This window comes from Bombina bombina, chromosome 1, assembly GCF_027579735.1.
Source record: "Bombina bombina isolate aBomBom1 chromosome 1, aBomBom1.pri, whole genome shotgun sequence".
NCBI classification, from domain to species: domain Eukaryota; kingdom Metazoa; phylum Chordata; class Amphibia; order Anura; family Bombinatoridae; genus Bombina; species Bombina bombina.
The window spans coordinates 197789849-197813883 of record NC_069499.1 but is presented as its reverse complement, the minus strand read 5'-3'; the positions used below and the strand labels follow the sequence as shown (position 1 = coordinate 197813883).

At 43.2% G+C, this 24035-nt stretch overlaps 1 protein-coding gene across 1 annotated transcript in view; it reads right to left on the bottom strand.

The window, feature by feature from the left end:
- Nucleotides 1-24035, bottom strand: part of MGA (MAX dimerization protein MGA) — a 1137718-nt gene that overhangs the window by 648215 nt on the left and 465468 nt on the right. Inside the window, exon 14 of the mRNA XM_053697822.1 lies at nucleotides 10212-10464. Coding sequence (XP_053553797.1) covers nucleotides 10212-10464 — 253 coding nt within the window. The remainder of the gene's footprint in view (nucleotides 1-10211; nucleotides 10465-24035) is intronic.

The window sequence follows — 24035 nt, the reverse complement described above, 5'->3', positions numbered from 1 at the left end:
TAGACCTATCCTGAGGAAGGGCATGACCTTTTCCTCCAGTAATATCATAAATGATCTCCTTCAGTCCAGGCCCGAATAGGGTCTGCCCCTTGAAGGGAATATTGAGAAGCTTAGACTTTGAAGTAACGTCAGCTGACCAGGATTTAAGCCATAGCACCCTACGCGCCTGAATAGCAAAACCTGAGTTCTTAGCCGTTAGTTTAGTTAAATGAACAACGGCGTCAGAAACAAATGAATTGGCTAGCTTAAGCGCTTTAACCTTGTCAAGTATATCATCCAATGGAGTTTCTACCTGTAAGGCCTCTTCCAGAGACTCAAACCAGAAGGCTGCAGCAGCAGTGACTGGGGCAATGCATGCAAGAGGCTGGAGAATAAAACCTTGTTGAATAAACATTTTCTTAAGGTAACCCTCTAACTTTTTATCCATTGGATCTAGGAAAGCACAACTGTCCTCGACGGGGATAGTTGTACGCTTAGCTAGGGTAGAAACTGCTCCCTCCACCTTGGGGACCGTTTGCCATAAGTTCCGTCTAGCGGCATCTATTGGAAACATTTTCTTAAAAATAGGAGGGGGAGAGAACGGTACAACTGGTCTATCCCATTCCTTAGTAATAATTTCTGAAAACCTTTTAGGTATTGGAAAAACATCAGTGTAAACAGGCACTGCATAGTATTTATCCAATCTACACAATTTCTCTGGCACTATAATGGTGTCACAGTCATCCAGAGTAGCTAAAACCTCCCTGAGCAACACGCGGAGGTGTTCAAGCTTAAATTTAAATGTTGACATATCAGAATCAGGTTAAAGCATCTTCCCTGAGTCAGAAAAATCACCCACAGAAAGAAGCTCTCCTGCCTCAGCTTTTGCATATTGTGAGGGGATATCAGACATAGCTACTAAAGCGTCAGAGTGCTCTGTATTTTTTCTAGCCCCAGAGCTGTCTCGCTTTCCTTGTAACCCTGGTAGTTTGGACAATACCGCTGTAAGGGTATGATCCATAACTGCCGCCATGTCTTGTAAAGTAAACGCCATGGGCGCGCTATATGTACTTGGCGCCTCTTGAGCGGGAGTCCCTTGAGCGGGAGTCAAAGGTTCTGACACGTGGGGCGAGTTAGTCGGCATAACTTCCCCCTTGTCAGATTCCTCTGGTGATAAATCTTTTACTCATCTTTTACTCACTTTATCTTTACACATTCTAAGAGGGGGTTCCACAATGGCTTCTAAACATAATGAACAAGGAGTTTCCTCTGTGTCAGACATGTTTAAACAGACTAGCAATGAGACCAGCAAGCTTGGAAAACACTTTGATAAACGTAAACAAGCAAAAAATAAAAACGGTACTGTGCCTTTAAGAGAAACAAATTTTGTCAGAAATTGAAAAACAGTGATAAAAAGCAGTAAATCTTACGAAATTTTTACAGTGTGTATAATAGACTAACAGAGCATTGCACCCTCTTGCAAATGGATGATTAACCCCTTAGTTTCAAAACCGGATCCAAAAAAACGATATAAACGTTTTTCAACAGTCACAACAAACTGCCACAGCTCTGCTGTGGCCCTACCTGCCCATATAACGACTTTGAAAGGCACAAAAACCCTTTAGAGAGGTCCTAATTGTTCAGGGGACTCCTTCAGGGAAACTGGATGTCTCAAGCTGCAAAATCTAATGCGCATTTAGGCGCGAAAATAGGCCCCTCCCAACCTGTATTCACAGTGAGAGGGCCTAACAAAACTATCCCTAGGCAAAATCTAGCCAGCCATGTGGAAAAAACTGGGCCCCAATAAAGTTTTATCACCAATATGTATAAAAAAACGTTTAAACACTTTCAGCTAACGTTTTATTTTTCAGTAATGTGAGAAAGTAATAAGAATATTACCTTTTACAGCAAGCATGATACTAGTCGTTATTAAATCACTGTAATCAGGCTTACCTTAAAAACATCCGGTATTAACAGCATTTTCTAGCATATTCATTTCTCTAGAAAAATTTAAACTGCACATACCTCATAGCAGGAGACCCTGCACAGCATTCCTCCAGCAGAAGTTACCTCTCTCTTCAGTTATGTGTGAGAACAGCAATAGATCTTAGTTACAACCTGCTAAGATCATCAAAGACCACAGGCAGACTCTTCTTCTACTTTCTGCCTGAGGCTAAAATAGTACAACTCCGGTACCATTTGAAAATAACAAACTTTTGATTGAAGATAAACTAAATAAAAACACCACATCTCTAGCTACTTCCTTTCTTGTCGAGAGCTGCAAGAGAATGACTGGTAGTGGCAGTTACAGGAGGAGCTATATAGACAGCTCTGCTGTGGGTGATCATCTTGCAGCTTCCTGTTGGGAAGGAGAATATCCCACAAGTAATGGATGATCCGTGGACTGGATACACCTTACAAGAGAAAAGCATCCTCCGAAGAGTCGGGAGTCGCTCTCATCAGCGGATAATCTGTCAGAGATATCCAACGGAGTAGATGACCCCTGGGACAGATAGCTATATTTCACCATTATAGGCCGCAGAAACCGTTGTTTGTAACTGATCAGCGAAATCTGGCGGCCAAAGGGCCCCTCCCGCAGGAGGATCAGTAGTGCCCTGGGAAGCTGCATGTGTAATGGGAGATGAATGTTGGGAATGCACCACGCAGGACGGAGAACCCTCAGAGGTGGACGGCTCAGTTGTACTAAATATCTTATTCTTTTTAGATATTGCAATCTTATCAAAGCATGTGGAACATAGTTGAGCAAGCGGATGAAAATTGCATTGCAAATTAGAAGTAGTAATAAAAAAAAGGTGCATTGCTCATACAAATGTCTTACATTCAGAAAAAAACAGCTTTACAGACAGTTAAATGCTAGGGGATGGGCTTGAGACAATATCTGAGAGCCAGTCAATCAATGCACTACTGCTTTGCAGCGCTACTGCATATTTCACTGTTCACTTAAAACAGCACTTTGCTCTAGATGTACTGTGATAAGGAAAACTTACACAGTGAGGACAGAGAACAGCTCTGTTTGAAGGGAACAGCCTAATGTAGGGCAGCGCTGAAAAGTTAAATCGCTAACAATTCCTGCATGTATCCTGTTCTTTCTGCAGACATGCTGCATTTTCTGCGATGACATCTCAGATCACTGGATGTTCTTGCTTGGGGCATATCATAGTCCTCCATAGCTTGCGTCTTTATTGCAGACTAGATAGATTTAAATGGCACCTTTATACACCAACCGCCGGTCAAGAAAGAGGAAGTTCAAGAAGCCACACCCGGTCACATGGAGTGCCATGCAGAACCGCCCCTGCTCTAAAGATAAAAATGCGCCAAAAAAAAGGCTGCGTCGATATCTCCTAAGGAAACTGACTGTTCACACATTGACAGAGCCTCACCTCACACATATCGCATCATTAAACACAATAAAAAATATTATGCACAAATCCCCCCCTGTTCAATAACCCACTTTCTGAGGATATTAACCCTTGATTCTATACAGATAAAGGGAGACATACTGTGACCCTGTCTTCTTGCGTTATCATATGTGTTTAAATGAAACGATCTTACCAGAATCTACGCCGTGGAACAGGAACACAGCCTTTCAAGTGTAACATGGTAGTAGCATCGTTCCGGACATGGACTTGAGAGCAGAAAGCAGGCAGCAAAACTCGTCAACGCTGAGTGCTTATGGAGCTGTTAATCTGAGTCGGGATGGTTTTACAGAAAGACTCTCCCTGCATCTCCGGACTCTAACTTTCATCCATGCTCTCACTGAGAGGCTGACAGGATTACTTAAAACTCCAGTCCCATTCCGAAGAGTACTACCCTCCATAAGAGACTACTCTGAATCTTCCGACACTTCTCTGCTAACCTCCTGTGACAAAAAGCAAAGAATGACTGGGGGATGAGGGGAGTGGGGAGGTATTTAAGCCTTTGGCTGGGGTGTCTTTGCCTCCTCCTTGGTGGCCAGGTTCTTAACTCCCACAAGTAATAAATGAAGCCGTGGACTCTCCTCCCATTAAGATAGAAAACAGAATTTATGTTTACCTGATAAATTACTTTCTCCAACGGTGTGTCCGGTCCACGGCGTCATCCTTACTTGTGGGATATTCTCTTCCCCAACAGGAAATGGCAAAGAGCCCAGCAAAGCTGGTCACATGATCCCTCCTAGGCTCCGCCTACCCCAGTCATTCGACCGACGTTAAGGAGGAATATTTGCATAGGAGAAACCATATGGTACCGTGGTGACTGTAGTTAAAGAAAATAAATTATCAGACCTGATTAAAAAAACCAGGGCGGGCCGTGGACCGGACACACCGTTGGAGAAAGTAATTTATCAGGTAAACATAAATTCTGTTTTCTCCAACATAGGTGTGTCCGGTCCACGGCGTCATCCTTACTTGTGGGAACCAATACCAAAGCTTTAGGACACGGATGAAGGGAGGGAGCAATCAGGTCACCTAAATGGAAGGCACCACGGCTTGCAAAACCTTTCTCCCAAAAATAGCCTCCGAAGAAGCAAAAGTATCAAACTTGTAAAATTTGGTAAAAGTGTGCAGTGAAGACCAAGTCGCTGCCCTACATATCTGATCAACAGAAGCCTCGTTCTTGAAGGCCCATGTGGAAGCCACAGCCCTAGTGGAATGAGCTGTAATTCTTTCGGGAGGCTGCCGTCCGGCAGTCTCGTAAGCCAATCTGATGATGCTTTTAATCCAAAAAGAGAGAGAGGTAGAAGTTGCTTTTTGACCTCTCCTTTTACCAGAATAAACAACAAACAAGGAAGATGTTTGTCTAAAATCCTTTGTAGCATCTAAATAGAATTTTAGAGCGCGAACAACATCCAAATTGTGCAACAAACGTTCCTTCTTTGAAACTGGTTTCGGACACAGAGAAGGTACGATAATCTCCTGGTTAATGTTTTTGTTAGAAACAACTTTTGGAAGAAAACCAGGTTTAGTACGTAAAACCACCTTATCTGCATGGAACACCAGATAAGGAGGAGAACACTGCAGAGCAGATAATTCTGAAACTCTTCTAGCAGAAGAAATTGCAACTAAAAACAAAACCTTCCAAGATAATAACTTAATATCAACGGAATGCAAGGGTTCAAACGGAACCCCCTGAAGAACTGAAAGAACTAAATTGAGACTCCAAGGAGGAGTCAAAGGTTTGTAAACAGGCTTAATTCTAACCAGAGCCTGAACAAAGGCTTGAACATCTGGCACAGCAGCCAGTTTTTTGTGAAGTAACACCGACAAGGCAGAAATCTGTCCCTTCAGGGAACTTGCAGATAATCCTTTTTCCAATCCTTCTTGAAGGAAGGATAGAATCCTAGGAATCTTAACCTTGTCCCAAGAGAATCCTTTAGATTCACACCAACAGATATATTTTTTCCAAATTTTGTGGTAAATCTTTCTAGTTACAGGCTTTCTGGCCTGAACAAGAGTATCAATAACAGAATCTGAGAACCCTCGCTTCGATAAAATCAAGCGTTCAATCTCCAAGCAGTCAGCTGGAGTGAAACCAGATTCGGATGTTCGAACGGACCCTGAACAAGAAGGTCTCGTCTCAAAGGTAGCTTCCAAGGTGGAGCCGATGACATATTCACCAGATCTGCATACCAAGTCCTGCGTGGCCACGCAGGAGCTATCAAGATCACCGACGCCCTCTCCTGATTGATCCTGGCTAACAGCCTGGGGATGAGAGGAAACGGCGGGAACACATAAGCTAGTTTGAAGGTCCAAGGTGCTACTAGTGCATCCACTAGAGCCGCCTTGGGATCCCTGGATCTGGACCCGTAGCAAGGAACTTTGAAGTTCTGACGAGAGGCCATCAGATCCATGTCTGGAATGCCCCACAGCTGAGTGACTTGGGCAAAGATTTCCGGATGGAGTTCCCACTCCCCCGGATGCAATGTCTGACGACTCAGAAAATCCGCTTCCCAATTTTCCACTCCTGGGATGTGGATAGCAGACAGGTGGCAGGAGTGAGACTCCGCCCATAGAATGATTTTGGTCACTTCTTCCATCGCTAGGGAACTCCTTGTTCCCCCCTGATGGTTGATGTACGCAACAGTTGTCATGTTGTCTGATTGAAACCGTATGAACTTGGCCCTCGCTAGCTGAGGCCAAGCCTTGAGAGCATTGAATATCGCTCTCAGTTCCAGAATATTTATCGGTAGAAGAGATTCTTCCCGAGACCAAAGACCCTGAGCTTTCAGGGATCCCCAGACCGCGCCCCAGCCCATCAGACTGGCGTCGGTCGTGACAATAACCCACTCTGGTCTGCGGAATGTCATCCCTTGTGACAGGTTGTCCAGGGACAGCCACCAACGGAGTGAGTCCCTGGTCCTCTGATTTACTTGTATCTTCGGAGACAAGTCTGTATAGTCCCCATTCCACTGACTGAGCATGCACAGTTGTAATGGTCTTAGATGAATGCGCGCAAAAGGAACTATGTCCATTGCCGCTACCATCAACCCGATCACTTCCATGCACTGAGCTATGGAAGGAAGAGGAACGGAATGAAGTATCCGACAAGAGTCTAGAAGCTTTGTTTTTCTGGCCTCTGTCAGAAAAATCCTCATTTCTAAGGAGTCTATTATTGTTCCCAAGAAGGGAACCCTTGTTGACGGGGATAGAGAACTCTTTTCCACGTTCACTTTCCACCCGTGAGATCTGAGAAAGGCCAGGACAATGTCCGTGTGAGCCTTTGCTTGAGGAAGGGACGACGCTTGAATCAGAATGTCGTCCAAGTAAGGTACTACAGCAATGCCCCTTGGTCTTAGCACAGCTAGAAGGGACCCCAGTACCTTTGTGAAAATCCTTGGAGCAGTGGCTAATCCGAAAGGAAGCGCCACGAACTGGTAATGTTTGTCCAGGAATGCGAACCTTAGGAACCGATGATGTTCCTTGTGGATAGGAATATGTAGATACGCATCCTTTAAATCCACCGTGGTCATGAATTGACCTTCCTGGATGGAAGGAAGAATAGTTCGAATGGTTTCCATCTTGAACGATGGAACCTAGAGAAACTTGTTTAAGATCTTGAGATCTAAGATTGGTCTGAACGTTCCCTCTTTTTTGGGAACTATGAACAGATTGGAGTAGAACCCCATCCCTTGTTCTCTTAATGGAACAGGATGAATCACTCCCATTTTTAACAGGTCTTCTACACAATGTAAGAATGCCTGTCTTTTTATGTGGTCTGAAGACAACTGAGACCTGTGGAACCTCCCCCTTGGGGGAAGTCCCTTGAATTCCAGAAGATAACCTTGGTAGACTATTTCTAGCGCCCAAGGATCCAGAACATCTCTTGCCCAAGCCTGAGCGAAGAGAGAGAGTCTGCCCCCCACCAGATCCGGTCCCGGATCGGGGGCCAACATTTCATGCTGTCTTGGTAGCAGTGGCAGGTTTCTTGGCCTGCTTTCCCTTGTTCCAGCCTTGCATTGGTCTCCAAGCTGGCTTGGCTTGAGAAGTATTACCCTCTTGCTTAGAGGACGTAGCACCTTGGGCTGGTCCGTTTCTACGAAAGGGACGAAAATTAGGTTTATTTTTTGCCTTGAAAGGCCGATCCTGAGGAAGGGCGTGGCCCTTACCCCCAGTGATATCAGAGATAATCTCTTTCAAGTCAGGGCCAAACAGCGTTTTCCCCTTGAAAGGAATGTTAAGTAGCTTGTTCTTGGAAGACGCATCAGCCGACCAAGATTTCAACCAAAGCGCTCTGCGCGCCACAATAGCAAACCCAGAATTCTTAGCCGCTAACCTAGCCAATTGCAAAGTGGCGTCTAGGGTGAAAGAATTAGCCAATTTGAGAGCATTGATTCTGTCCATAATCTCCTCCAAAGGAGGAGAATCACTATCGACCGCTCTTATCAGATCATCGAACCAGAAACATGCGGCTGTAGCGACAGGGACAATGCATGAAATTGGTTGTAGAAGGTAACCTTGCTGAACAAACATCTTTTTAAGCAAACCTTCTAATTTTTTATCCATAGGATCTTTGAAAGCACAACTATCCTCTATGGGTATAGTGGTGCGTTTGTTTAAAGTGGAAACCGCTCCCTCGACCTTGGGGACTGTCTGCCATAAGTCCTTTCTGGGGTCGACCATAGGAAACAATTTTTTAAATATGGGGGGAGGGACGAAAGGAATACCGGGCCTTTCCCATTCTTTATTAACAATGTCCGCCACCCGCTTGGGTATAGGAAAAGCTTCTGGGAGCCCCGGCACCTCTAGGAACTTGTCCATTTTACAAAGTTTCTCTGGGATGACCAACTTGTCACAATCATCCAGAGTGGATAGTACCTCCTTAAGCAGAATGCGGAGATGTTCCAACTTAAATTTAAATGCAATCACATCAGGTTCAGCCTGTTGAGAAATGTTCCCTGAATCAGTAATTTCTCCCTCAGACAAAACCTCCCTGGCCCCATCAGACTGGGTTAGGGGCCCTTCAGAAATATTATTATCAGCGTCGTCATGCTCTTCAGTATCTAAAACAGAGCAGCCGCGCTTACGCTGATAAGTGTTCATTTTGGCTAAAATGTTTTTGACAGAATTATCCATTACAGCCGTTAATTGTTGCATAGTAAGGAGTATTGGCGCGCTAGATGTACTAGGGGCCTCCTGAGTGGGCAAGACTCGTGTAGACGAAGGAGGGAATGATGCAGTACCATGCTTACTCCCCTCACTTGAGGAATCATCTTGGGCATCATTATCATTATCACATAAATCACATTTATTTAAATGAATAGGAATTCTGGCTTCCCCACATTCAGAACACAGTCTATCTGGTAGTTCAGACATGTTAAACAGGCATACACTTGATAACAAAGTACAAAAAACGTTTTAAAATAAAACCGTTACTGTCACTTTAAATTTTAAACTGAACACACTTTATTACTGCAATTGTGAAAAAACATGAAGGAATTGGAAGCTTTAACCCTTAAAATAACGGAACCGGAGCCGTTTTGAACTTTAACCCCTTTACAGTCCCTGGTATCAGCTTTGCTGAGACCCAACCAAGCCCAAAGGGGAATACGATACCAAATGACGCCTTCAGAAAGTCTTTTCTAAGTATCAGAGCTCCTCTCACATGCGACTGCATGCCATGCCTCTCAAAAACAAGTGCGCCACACCGGCGCGAAAATGAGGCTCTGCTTATGCTTTGGGAAAGCCCCTAAAGAATAAGGTGTCTAAAACAGTGCCTGCCGATATTATTATATCAAAATACCCAGATAAAATGATTCCTCAAGGCTAAATATGTGTTAATAATGAATCGATTTAGCCCAGAAAAAGTCTACAGTTTTAATAAGCCCTTGTGAAGCCCTTATTTACGATCGTAATAAACATGGCTTACCGGATCCCATAGGGAAAATGACAGCTTCCAGCATTACATCGTCTTGTTAGAATGTGTCATACCTCAAGCAGCAAGAGACTGCACACTGTTCCCCCAACTGAAGTTAATTGCTCTCAACAGTCCTGTGTGGAACAGCCATGGATTTTAGTGACGGTTGCTAAAATCATTTTCCTCATACAAACAGAAATCTTCATCTCTTTTCTGTTTCTGAGTAAATAGTACATACCAGCACTATTTCAAAATAACAAACTCTTGATTGAATAATAAAAACTACAGTTAAACACTAAAAAACTCTAAGCCATCTCCGTGGAGATGTTGCCTGTACAACGGCAAAGAGAATGACTGGGGTAGGCGGAGCCTAGGAGGGATCATGTGACCAGCTTTGCTGGGCTCTTTGCCATTTCCTGTTGGGGAAGAGAATATCCCACAAGTAAGGATGACGCCGTGGACCGGACACACCTATGTTGGAGAAATGTGTTTTCTTTGCAACCGCTTATGTTAAAGCTGTGAAATTCGCTGTATAACCATATATTGTAACAGAGTTACTTCTGTTCGTGTTGAAAGTATTGGTCATATGGTGTGGCAGCCATCTTGAAAAATGCAAAAATGTCAAAAATGTTTTTCTTTCCATCTGCTTACGTTAGAACTGTAAAAACTTGCTTTATAGCTTTAAATTGTGATTAAGCTGCTTGTATACCATTGCAAAGGCGATGCGCTTGGCCACCTCTATTGCTGCTTGCAGCTATATTTAAATTTTACATTTTCCTACAAAGATATATTTCATGGAACAATTTATTTAGGGCCCAGTTATCACTAAAACATTGGATATGATTCTTGTACAAAAGCACATACATTATTTTAATGCTTACCAATCTCTTTCTGTGGAGAAGTTTTGACTTCCTGTGTTACCACGGGAACGTTGGCATCTTTAGAATTTACATCAGATGTACAGAGGGGAGTTGGTGTAATCTTGGAAGGCACAATGGGATTCAAACTACCGGATTGATTGTAAAGACTCGGTCTCAGCCTGTGAGTGATGTAAGCTGCTAATCTATTGGCTGGATGGAGTGCTCCCATTTGTCCTAAAAGCAATTTGGCGTGAGGGTAGTATTTTCCGTTAACCTGCAATGATTAATACACATATCAAAAGCATAAATGTAACAGAAACTACATAAAGTATCTGGATTGAAAAATGTGTTTTACCAACCTTCAAAACTCTTTTACACAAAAATGTAAAAATGTAGTATTACTTTATAGGTATACATAAAAAGAGGGAAAGTTCTTTGTGAAATCAAAGGAGAAGAAAAGTGCTAAAGTGTACTAAAAGAAAATCACTGATGACATCAGACATTGCATCTATCAGGGGTGTAGAATTTTTTAAAAAAAAACTACTTGTCCAAGGGACTAAAGCGGGAGCCCGTTCTACTTGTCCCTTGTGACTATCTACTTGTCCTGATTCGAAAAGTAATTTAAAAAAAACCCACTAATTAAGGTTTTTATTGATAACTTAGGAGCAATCATCAAATGCAAGCAGGTAGTGGACACTTTGCTGGTAGGTGACAAAATGCTAAAATAGCATTTCATGTGGAGGTATGAGACGTAAATACTCTGCGGTAAAGAAAGATTAACCCACAAGCTACACTACAGCAGAGTATTTCTGTCCCTTACCTCCATGCTATTTTAGCATTTTTTGTCACCTACCAGTGGAGTGCTCCAAATAGATTAGTGAAAGAATTAGGTCTACTCTCCAAAGTTAGACCTTAATATCTCTTTGGTGGTAAAAGTGGCCACCTATTTTTTTCTGTTGCTGGATGCCTAATTGCCCCAGGGGGTTCTTATCACATTCCTCTGTTCCAGTATCCTACCCCGTGGCCCTAATTAAAGTTGATCTGTTTTCTTAAAGGGACAGTCTACCATAGAATTTTTATTGTTTTAAAAGATAGATAATCCCTTTATTACCCATTCCCCAGTTTTGCATAACCAACACAGTTATATTAATATACTTTTTACCTCTGTGATTACCTTGTATCTAGGAACCTTCTTCCAGCCCCCTGATCACATGACTGTGACTGTTTATTATCTATTGTCTTGCATTTAGCAGTGTGTCGTGCTAAATCTTAAATAACCCCCTGTGCCTGAACACAGTGTTATCTATATGGCCCATGTGTACTTTGTCTTGAAAAGAGATTTAAAAAGCATTTGATAAGAGGCAGCTTTCAAAGGCTTAGAAATTAGCATATGAGCCTACCTATGTTTAGTTTAAACTAAGAAAACCAAGAGAAAAAAGCAAATTTGATGATAAAAGTAAATTGGAAAGTTGATTAAAATTAAATTAAAAGTCCTATCTGAATAATGAAAGTTTCGTTTATACTAGACTGTCCCTTTAAGGGCTCATCTGAACATCTCATGAGAATAGAAATACATTAGCGTCTTAACCAATCCCTTCAATAAAAACTTAAATTATGCTTACCTGATAATTTTCTTTTCTTCAAATGGAAAGAGTCCACAGCTTCATTCATTACTTTTAGGAATTCAGAACCTGGCCACTAGGAGGAGGCAAAGACACCCCAGCCAAAGGCTTTAATACTCCTCCCACTTCCCTCATCCCCCAGTCATTCTACCGAGGCACAAGGAACAATAGAAGAAATATTAGGGTGAAAAGGTGGCAGAAGAACAAAAATAACAGACGCCCCACAGAAAAAATACGGGTATCAGGTAAGTATAATTTAAGTTTTTTTTTCATAAATGGAAAGAGTCCACAGCTGCATTCATTACGTTTGGGAAAACAATACCCAGGCTATAGAGGAAACTGAATGCAAAAAACGGGAGGGTACAAGAGGTGGCACATTATGAGGGTACCTGGCCTGAAAACCCCTACCTAACAAAATCCCACTTTGTCCGAAGCCGAGAACAACTTTGAAAAAGCCCAAGGACACTGACCCACAGATAGTCCACAGCCTTGTTAGAGACCGCAGGAACTAGACTCGACTGAGACACAATCCCCAGCAGTCGGTCTCCAAACACACCCCTTACTAAAGAAAACAGAATTTATGCTTACCTGATAAATTACTTTCTCCAACGGTGTGTCCGGTCCACGGCGTCATCCATTACTTGTGGGATATTCTCCTCCCCTACTGGGAAAGGCAAGGAGAGCACACAGCAAGAGCTGTCCATATAGCTCCCCCTCTGACTCCGCCCCCCAGTCATTCGACCGACGGTTAGGAGAAAAAGGAGAAACTATAGGGTGCCGTGGTGACTGTAGTGTATAAAGAAAAAATTTTCAACCTGATTAGAAAACCAGGGCGGGCCGTGGACCGGACACACCGTTGGAGAAAGTAATTTATCAGGTAACCATAAATTCTGTTTTCTCCAACATTGGTGTGTCCGGTCCACGGCGTCATCCATTACTTGTGGGAACCAATACCAAAGCTTTAGGACACGGATGAAGGGAGGGAGCAAATCACGTTACCTAAATGGAAGGCACCACGGCTTGCAAAACCTTTCACCCAAAAATAGCCTCCGAAGAAGCATAAGTATCAAACTTGAAGAATTTGGCAAAAGTGTGCAGAGAAGACCAAGTCGCTGCCTTACATATCTAATCAGAATGGGCCTACAGAAGCCTCGTTCTTGTAGGCCCATGTGGAAGCCACAGCCCTAGTAGAATGAGCAGTGATTCGGTCAGGAGGCTGCCGTCCGGCAGTCTCATAAGCCAATCGGATAATGCTTTTCAGCCAGAAAGAGAGAGAGAGGTAGCAGTAGCTTTTTGACCTCTCCTCTTACCAGAGTAAACGACAAACAAAGATGAGGTTTGTCTAAAATCTTTTGTTGCTTTCAAATAGAACTTTAAAGCACGAACAACATCTAAATTGTGTAATAAACGTTCCTTCTTTGAAACTGGATTCGGACACAGAGAAGGAACAACTATCTCCTGGTTAATATTCTTGTTGGAAACAACATTTGGAAGAAAACCAGGCTTAGTACGCAAAACAACCTTATCTGAATGGAAAACCAGATAGGGTGGATTACACTGCAAAGCAGATAATTCAGAAACTCTTCTAGCAGAAGAAATAGCAACCAAAAACAAAACTTTCCAAGATAATAACTTAATATCTATGGAATGTAAAGGTTCAAACGGAACCCCTTGAAGAACTGAAAGAACTAAATTTAGACTCCAAGGAGGAGTCATGGGTCTGTAAACAGGCTTGATTCTAACCAAAGCCTGAACAAAAACTTGTACATCTGGCACAGCTGCCAGTCGTTTGTGTAACAAGACAGATAAAGCAGAGATCTGTCCTTTTAGAGAACTAGCTGACAACCCTTTATCCAAACCTTCTTGGAGAAAGGAGAGAATCTTTGGAATTTTAATCTTACTCCAGGAGAATCCCTTGGATTCACACCAACAGATATATTTTTTCCATATTTTATGGTAAATCTTTCTAGTCACAGGTTTTCTGGCTTGGACCAGAGTATCTATCACAGAATTTGAAAACCCACGCTTGGATAAAATCAAGCGTTCAATTTCCAAGCAGTCAGCTGCAGAGAAACTAGATTTGGATGTTCGAATGGACCTTGTACTAGAAGATCCTGTCTCAAAGGTAGCTTCCATGGTGGAGCCGATGACATATTCACCAGGTCTGCATACCAAGTCCTGCGTGGCCATGCAGGAGCTATCAGAATCACCGAGGCCTTCTCCTGTTTGATCCTGGCTATGAGCCTGGGAAGGAGAGGAAACGGTGGAAACACATACGCTAGGTTGAACGACCAAGGCGCCACCTAATGCATCCACTAGAGTCGCCTTGGGATCCCTGGATCTGGACCCGTAGCAAGGAATCTTGAAGTTCTGACGGGACGCCATTAGATCCATGTCTGGAATGCCCCATAATTGGGTTAACTGAGTAAAGACCTCCGGGTGGAGTTCCCACTCCCCCGGATGGAAAGTCTGACGACTCAAATAGTCCGCCTCCCAGTTGTCTACTCCTGGAATGTGAATAGCAGATAGATGGCAGGAGTGATTCTCTGCCCATTGGATGATCTTGGTTACTTCCTTCATCGCTAGGGAACTCTTTGTTCCCCCCTGATGATTGATGTACGCAACAGTCGTTATGTTGTCCGACTGAAATCTTATGAACCTGGCTTCCGCTAGCTGAGGCCAAGCCAGGAGCGCATTGAATATTGCTCTTAGTTCCAAAATGTTTATCGGGAGAAGCGACTCTTCCCGAGACCATAGGCCCTGAGCTTTCAGGGAGTCCCAGACCGCGCCCCACCCCAAGAGGCTGGCGTCGGTCGTAACGATGACCCACTCCGGTCTGCGGAAACTCATTCCCTGAGACAGGTGATCCTGGGTCAACCACCAGAGAAGTGAGTCCATGGTTACCTGGTCTACTTGAATTTGGGGGGACAAGTCTGTATAGTCCCCATTCCACTGATTGAGCATGCACAGCTGTAGTGGTCTTAGATGAATTCGAGCAAAAGGAACCACGTCCATTGCTGCGACCATTAGCCTATTACTTCCATGCACTGAGCTATGGAGGGTTGAGGAATAGAATGAAGAACTCGACAAGCGTTTAGAAGCTTTAGCTTTCTGACTTCTGTCAGGAAGATCTTCATTTCCACAGAATCTATTATTGTTCCCAGAAAACAATAATAGAGAAAAGCCAACACAATGTCTGTGTGGGCCCATGCTTTGGAAAGAGACGACGCTTGGATTAGGATGTCGTCTAGATAAGGTGCTACAGCGATGCCCCTCGGCCTTAGGACCGCTAGAAGGGACCCTAGCACCTTTGTGAAAATTCTGGGAGCAGTGGCTAAACCGAATGGAAGAGCCACGAACTGAAAATGTTTGTCCATAAAGGCGAACCTCAGGAACTGATGAAGAGTTTTGTGGATTGGGATATGCAGATACGCATCCTTTAGATCCACTGTAGTCAAATATTGACCCTGCTGGATTGTCGGCAAGATTGTCCGAATGGTTTCCATCTTGAAGGATGGAACTCTGAGGAACTTGTTTAAAATCTTTAAATCCAGAATTGGCCTGAAAACAGAATTTATGTTTACCTGATAAATTACTTTCTCCAACGGTGTGTCCGGTCCACGGCGTCATCCTTACTTGTGGGATATTCTCTTCCCCAACAGGAAATGGCAAAGAGCCCAGCAAAGCTGGTCACATGATCCCTCCTAGGCTCCGCCTACCCCAGTCATTCGACCGACGTTAAGGAGGAATATTTGCATAGGAGAAACCATATGGTACCGTGGTGACTGTAGTTAAAGAAAATAAATTATCAGACCTGATTAAAAAAACCAGGGCGGGCCGTGGACCGGACACACCGTTGGAGAAAGTAATTTATCAGGTAAACATAAATTCTGTTTTCTCCAACATAGGTGTGTCCGGTCCACGGCGTCATCCTTACTTGTGGGAACCAATACCAAAGCTTTAGGACACGGATGAAGGGAGGGAGCAAATCAGGTCACCTAAATGGAAGGCACCACGGGTTGCAAAACCTTTCTCCCAAAAATAGCCTCAGAAGAAGCAAAAGTATCAAACTTGTAAAATTTGGTAAAAGTGTGCAGTGAAGACCAAGTCGCTGCCCTACATATCTGATCAACAGAAGCCTCGTTCTTGAAGGCCCATGTGGAAGCCACAGCCCTAGTGGAATGAGCTGTGATTCTTTCGGGAGGCTGCCGTCCGGCAGTCTCATAAGCCAATCTGATGATGCTTTTAATCCAAGAAGAGAGAGAGGTAGAAGTTGCTTTTTGACCTCTCCTTTTACCGGAATAAACAACAAACAAGGAAGATGTGTGTCTAAAATCCTTTGTAGCATCTAAATAGAATTTTAGAGCGCGAACAACATCCAAATTGTGCAACAAACGTTCCTTCTTCGAAACTGGTTTCGGACACAGAGAAGGTACGATAATCTCCTGGTTAATTGCGAAAAAACATGAAGGAATTGTTCAAAATTCACCAAATTTTCACCACAGTGTCTTAAAGCCTTAAAAGTATTGCACACCAAATTTGGAAGCTTTAACCCTTAAAATAACGGAACCGGAGCCGTTTTGAACTTTAACCCCTTTACAGTCCCTGGTATCTGCTTTGCTGAGACCCAACCAAGCCCCAAGGGGAATACGATACCAAATGACGCCTTCAGAAAGTCTTTTCTAAGTATCAGAGCTCCTCTCACATGCGACTGCATGCCATGCCTCTCAAAAACAAGTGCGCAACACCGGCGCGAAAATGAGGCTCTGCCTATGCTTTGGGAAAGCCCCTAAAGAATAAGGTGTCTAAAACAGTGCCTGCCGATAATATTATATCAAAATACCCAGATAAAATGATTCCTCAAGGCTAAATATGTGTTAATAATCAATCGATTTAGCCCAGAAAAAGTCTACAGTCTTAATAAGCCCTTTTTGAAGCCCTTATTTACGATCGTAATAAACATGGCTTACCGGATCCCATAGGGAAAATGACAGCTTCCAGCAGTACATCGTCTTGTTAGAATGTGTCATACCTCAAGCAGCAAGAGACTGCTCACTGTTCCCCCAACTGAAGTTAATTGCTCTCAACAGTCCTGTGTGGAACAGCCATGGATTTTAGTGACGGTTGCTAAAATCATTTTCCTCATACAAACAGAAATCTTCATCTCTTTTCTGTTTCTGAGTAAATAGTACATACCAGCACTATTTCAAAATAACAAACTCTTGATTGAATAATAAAAACTACAGTTAAACACTAAAAAACTCTAAGCCATCTCCGTGGAGATGTTGCCTGTACAACGGCAAAGAGAATGACTGGGGTAGGCGGAGCCTAGGAGGGATCATGTGACCAGCTTTGCTGGGCTCTTTGCCATTTCCTGTTGGGGAAGAGAATATCCCACAAGTAAGGATGACGCCGTGGACCGGACACACCTATGTTGGAGAAAGTTCCCTCTTTTTTGGGAACCACAAACAGGTTTGAGTAAAAACCTAGACCCTGTTCCCCGGAGGGGACTTGGTTTATCACTCCCATCTTTGATAGGTCTCTTATACAAAATACATATGCCTGTTTCTTTATCTGGTCTGAAGATAAGCGAGACAGGTGGAACCTTCCCTTTGGAGGAAGTCCCTTGAACTCTAGCAGGTATCCCTTGGAGACTATCTCTAGTGCCCAGGGATCCTGAACATCTCTTGCCCAAATCTGAGCGAAGAGAGATAGTCTGCCCCCTACCAGATCCGGTACCGGATCGGGGGCTACCTCTTCATGCTGTCTTGGTAGCAGCAGCAGGTATCTTGGTCTGTTTACCCTTGTTCCAGCCTTGCATGGGCTTCCAAGCAGGTTTGGGCTGGGCCGCGTTACCTTCTTGTCTAGCGGCAGTGGAGTTATTAGCCGGTCCGTTCCTGAAATTGCGAAAGGAACGAAAATTAGACTTGTTCTTAGCCTTAAAAGGCCTAACCTGTGGGAGGGCATGGCCCTTACCCCCAGTGATGTCTGAAATAATTTCCTTCAATTCCGGCCCAAAAAGGGTCTTACCCTTGAAAGGAATATTAAGTAACTTAGTCTTGGACGACACATCTGCCGACCAGGATTTTAGCCAAAGCGCCCTCCGCGCTACTATAGCAAAACCTGAGTTTTTCGCCGCCAATTTGAAAAGCGGCATCCAATATAAAGGAATTAGCTAACTTTAATGCGTGAATTCTGTCCATGACTTCTTCATAGGAAGTCTCTTTCTGGAGCGATCTTTCTAGTTCCTCGAACCAAAAGGACGCCGCTGAAGTGACAGTAATAACACACGTAGCTGGTTGAAGAATGAACCCTTGCTGAACAAAAATCTTTTTAAGCAATCCTTCCAATTTTTTATCCATAGGATCTTTGAAAGCGCAGCTGTCCTCTATAGGAATAGTTGTGCGCTAGTGTTGAAACAGCTCCCTCAACCTTCGGGACCGTCTGCCATGCGTCCCTTCTAGGGTCTACTATGGGAAACATTTTCTTAAATATAGGAGGTGGGGCAAAGGGTACACCTGGCTTCTCCCACTCCTTATCCACTATGTTCGCTACCTTCCTGGGTATTGGAAAAGCGTTGTCGTGCACTGGGACCTCTAAAAAATTGTCCAATTTGCACAACTTCTCTGGTACTACCATAGAATCACAGTCATCCAGAGTAGCTAATACCTCCTTAAGCAAAGCGCGGAGATGTTCTAGCTTAAACTTAAATGCTACTATATCAGGTTCTGCCTGTGGAGAAATTTTTCCTGAGTCTGAAATTTCACCCTCAGACAGCCCTTCCCTCACAGCCAATTCCGATTGATGTGAGGGTAAAATAGATAAGGCATCGTCAGCGTCTGATTGTTCATCCTTTTTATCTATATTTAAAACTGAACAATCACGCTTTCTCTGAAATGCTGGCAGTTTGGATAAAAGATTTGCTATAGAATTATCCACTACTGCTGTTAATTGTTGCATAGAAATAAGCACTGGCACGCTAGGTGTCGCCTGCGCGGGCAAAACTGGTGTAGACACAGAAGGAGAGGACGTAGAACTATCCCCACTACCTTCATTAGATAATCATCTTGGGCAACATTATGAAATGTAACAGAGCTGTCCTTACTTTGTTTGGATGCTATGGCACAATTATCACACACAGTCAAAGGGGGAACCACATTTGTCTCTACACACACAGAACATAGGTTATCTGATGGCACAGACATGTTAAACAGATTTAGTCAGGGAAACAATGCAATAAAAACGATTTTAAACAAAAACGTTACTGTCTCTTTAAATAATAAAATGACACACTTTATTTCTGAATGTTCAAAAAACTATGAAGGCAATATCCGATTTTTATGAAATTTGGACCCCAGTGACTTAATGCTTAGAAAGTATTGCACAGCAAATATGGAGACTCTAGCTCTTAAAACAAGCAAACCGGAGCTAATTGTTGGATTTAACCGTTTTTATACACCACAATCCCTGCTACAGCATTGCTGTAGCTTTTTACCTTCCTTAGGGGTCAACCATCCACAGAAAAAAACCTTCTGGGGTCACTTTCTGAGCCACAGGACCCTCTCACATGAAACTGCATGCACTGCCTTAAAATGAGGCCTCCTCCCTCAGTATACTAGAGTGAAGGGGCCTTCCTGACTAGATTTAGGTGTCTAAAACAAGCCAGATCAATAAAAAACGTCCCCAAGTGTGTATAAGTTTATAAAACATTTCAAATGTCATGGTATTGTAATAAAAACCAATCGATTTGGCCCCTAACAGTGTCTACCAGCATAAAAATCAAAAAGGGGAAGCCTGTTATCTTTTTTGCTGAGGTGAAAGAAAAATGGCTTACCGTTTTCCCTGAGGGGAAAAATGACTGTCATCTAGCATTAGCCTGTGTTGTTAGAAGGAGACTAGTCATACCTGAAGCAGATGAGTCTGCAAACTGTTACCCCCAACTGAAGTTCTCTGGTTTCAACAGTCCTGCGTGGTAACAGTAATGGATTTTAGTTACTTGTGCTAAAATCATAGCCCTCTTAAACAGAAATGTTCATCACTTTTCTGTTGTAGAGTAAATAGTACAAGCCAGCACTATTTTAAAATAACAAACTCTTGATAGAAGAAATAAAAAACTACAACTAACACCACAAACTCCTCACCATCCCCGTGGAGATGCTACTTGTTCAGAGCGGCAAGGAGAATGACTGGGGGGCGGAGTCAGAGGGGGAGCTATATGGACAGCTCTTGCTGTGTGCTCTCCTTGCCTTTCCCAGTAGGGGAGGAGAATATCCCACAAGTAATGGATGACGCCGTGGACCGGACACACCAATGTTGGAGAAAGGGAACAAACTACCATATTCTTCCCAAAGAAGAAAACTAAATTTATGCTCACCTGATAAATTTATTTATTTCTTGACACGATGAGTCCACGGATCATCTAATTACTATTGGGAATATCACTCCTGCCCAGCAGGAGGCGGCATAGAGCACCACAGCAAAGTTGTTAAATATCACCTCCCTTCCCTCTAACCCCAGTCATTCGACCGAAGTAAAAGAGAGAAAGGAAGCAACAAGGTGCTGAAGTCTGAAGTTTATAACATACCAACAACTTGTCTTAAAGGGACATGAAACCCAAAACATTTCTTTCATAATTCAGATAGAGAATACAATTTTAAACAACTTTGTAATTTACTTCTATTATATAATTTTTTTCATTATCTTGGTATCATGTGTTGAAGGAGCAGCAATGCACTAATGGTTTCTAACTGAACACATGGGTGAGCCAATCACAATCAATATATATATGCAGCCACCAATCAACAGCTAGAACGTAGGATCTCTGCTGCCCCTGGCCCTGAGCTTGCCTAGTTAAACATTTCTGCAAAGGAAAACAAGAGAAGAAAGCAAATTAAATAATAGAAGTAAATTGGAAAGTTGCTTAAAATTGCATTCTATATCAGAATCATGAAAGAAAATTGTTGGGTTTCATGTCCCTTTAAGAACAGGGCGGGCCGTGGAATCATTGTGTCAAGAAAGAAAGAAATTTATCAGGTAAGCATAAATTTTGTTTTCTTTCTAATGACACAATGAGTCCACTGATCATCTAATTACTATTTGGAATCAATACCCAAGCTAGAGTACACAGATAAGGGAGGGACAAGGCAGGGAACCTAAACGGAAGGCACCACTGCTTGAAGAATCTTTCTCCCAAAAGCGGCCCCAGACAAAGCAAAAGTATCAAATTTATAGAATGTTGAAAAAGTGTGAAGAGAGGACCAAGTTGCAGCCTTGCAAATCTGTTCCAAAGAAGCTTCATTTTTGAATGCCCAGGAAGAGGAAACAGCCCTCGTAGAATGAGCCGTAACTCTCTCAGGAGACTGCTGTCCAGCAGCTTCATAAGCAAAGCGAATGATACTCTTCAGCCATAAGAAAGAGAAGTAACCGTAGCTTTCTGACCCTTACGTTTCCCAGAGAAAACCACAAATAGAGCAGAAGACTGACGAAAATCCTTAGTCGCCTGTAAATAGAATTTTAATGCACGTACCACGTCTAGATTGTGCAGAAGCCGTTCCTTCGGAGAAGAAGGGTTAGGACACAAGGAAGGAACAACAATCTCCTGAAAATACTTTAGGGAGAAACCCTAATTTAGTATGTAAAACCACCTTATCCAAATGAAAAATAAGGTAAGGAGACTCATACTGTAATGCTGAGAGCTCTGACACTAACAACTTAATATCTAAGGAATGCATTGGCTCAAACGGAGCCTGATCCTGACCAAGGCCTGCCAAAAGATTGTAGACAAGGCAGATATTTGTCCCCTTAGGGAACTTGCTGATAAACCCTTCTCCAAACCTTTTTGGAGAAAGGACAGAAATTCAAGGAATCAGAAATCTAATCCAAGAGTAACCCTTGGATTCACACCAATATAGATCTTTACGCCATATCTTATGGTAACTCTTTCTAGTCACAGGTTTACGAGCCAGAATCCTGGTCTCAATGACCGATTCCGAAAATCCACGCTTGGATAAAATTAAGAGCTCAATCTCCAAGCAGTCAGCTTCAGAGAAACTAGATTTGGATGAAGGAAGGGTCCTTGAAGTAGAAGTTCCTTCCTCAACGGAAGTCTCCAAGGTGGAAGAGATGACATGTCCACCAGGTCTGCATACCAAATCCTGCGAGGCCACGCCCGGTGCAATTAGGATAACCGACGCCCTTTCCTGCTTGATTCGAGCAATGACTGGAGGTAGAAGAGCAAATGGAGGAAATAGGTATCTATCACTCCCAGGTCGGAGAGGTCCCGTACACAGTGTAAGAATGCCTCTCTTTTTGTCTGGTCTACAGATAATCTTGAAAGCAGAAACCTGCCCCTGGGAGGAAAGATCTTGAACTCTAGTCTGTATCCCTGGGACACAATGTCCATGAACATCTCGAACCCAAGCTCGAGCGAAGAAGGAAAGCCTGCCCCCCACAAGATCCTGTCCCGGATCGGGGGCAGGCCCTTCATGCTGTCTTTGACTCAACAGCAGGCTTCTTGGATTGCTTTTCTCTTATCCTGAGGGAGGAAATGTCCCTTACCTCCCGTAATGTCAGAAATTATTTCAAACCAGGCCCAAACAAGGTCTTTCCCTTGTAAGGAATCACTAAAAGTTTAGACTTAGATGACACATCCGCAGACCAAGATTTTAACCATAAAGCTCTGCGAGCCAATAGCTCCCAGCTTAATAACCTGAAGAGAAACATCTGTAATAAAAAGGAGTTGGCCAACTTAAGGGCCTTTATCCTATACTGGATTTCTTCGAAAGGAGTGTCTGTCCGAATAGAATCAGACAACGCATCAAACCAGTATGCTGGCGCACTAGTGACAGTAGCAATACCAACTGCAGGTTGCCATTGAAAACCCTGGTGTACATACATTTTGTTGAGCAACCTTTCTAACTTCTTATCCATAGGATCCTTAAAGGAACAACTATCCTATGGGAATAGCAGTTCTCTTGACTAGCGTGGAAATTGCCCCTTCCACCTTGGGTACCGTCTGCCAAGACTCCTTGATAGAGTCTGGAGTCTGCTATAGGAAACATCTTTTTAAATATAGGGGATGGAGAAAAAGGGATACCCGGTCTCTCCCATTCCTTAGCAATAATCTCTGTAGCCCTATCTGGTATAGGAAATACTTCCACCATGGAGGGCACGTCAAAATACTTGTTTAATTTACTGGACTTTTTAGGATTGACTACGACGGTAGTGTCAGAGTCGTCCAGGGTAGGCAAAACCTCCTTAAGTAACAAACGGAGGTGTTTGATCTTAAACCTAAAAAAAAAAAAAAACTTCAGTATTAGATAAAGGTATTACACTGTCTGAGTTTGAGATATCACCCTCAGATGCTACCGAAGTATCTTCCTCTTCAAGTTTCTGGGAAGAAACATTCGGAATAGCCACTACTATATTAACAACCTTATTCACTGACTGATTACATTTCCTCTTGCGCTTTCCCTGCAGCATGGGAAAAGCAGAGAATGCATCCGATACCGCTGATGACATTAGGGAAGCAATGTGTAACTCCAGGCGGAGATTGCGAGGGAGCGCAGGGCACTGCATGCGTGGGCAATAAAAGTTGGGAGGCTTGAGGAGAAAGCTGCGGCATATATATTGACCATTGTCATTAGACTCCTGAACAACATCCGCCTTAGACAATGTTGGCTCAGAACAAAAAACAGAATTTATGTTTACCTGATAAATTACTTTCTCCAACGGTGTGTCCGGTCCACGGCGTCATCCTTACTTGTGGGATATTCTCTTCCCCAACAGGAAATGGCAAAGAGCCCAGCAAAGCTGGTCACATGATCCCTCCTAGGCTCCGCCTTCCCCACTCATTCGACCGACGTAAAGGAGGAATATTTGCATAGGAGAAATCATATGATACCGTGGTGACTGTAGTTAAAGAAAATAAATTATCAGACCTGATTAAAAAACCAGGGCGGGCCGTGGACCGGACACACCGTTGGAGAAAGTAATTTATCAGGTAAACATAAATTCTGTTTTCTCCAACATAGGTGTGTCCGGTCCACGGCGTCATCCTTACTTGTGGGAACCAATACCAAAGCTTTAGGACACGGATGAAGGGAGGGAGCAAATCAGGTCACCTAGATGGAAGGCACCACGGCTTGCAAAACCTTTCTCCCAAAAATAGCCTCAGAAGAAGCAAAAGTATCAAATTTGTAAAATTTAGTAAAAGTGTGCAGTG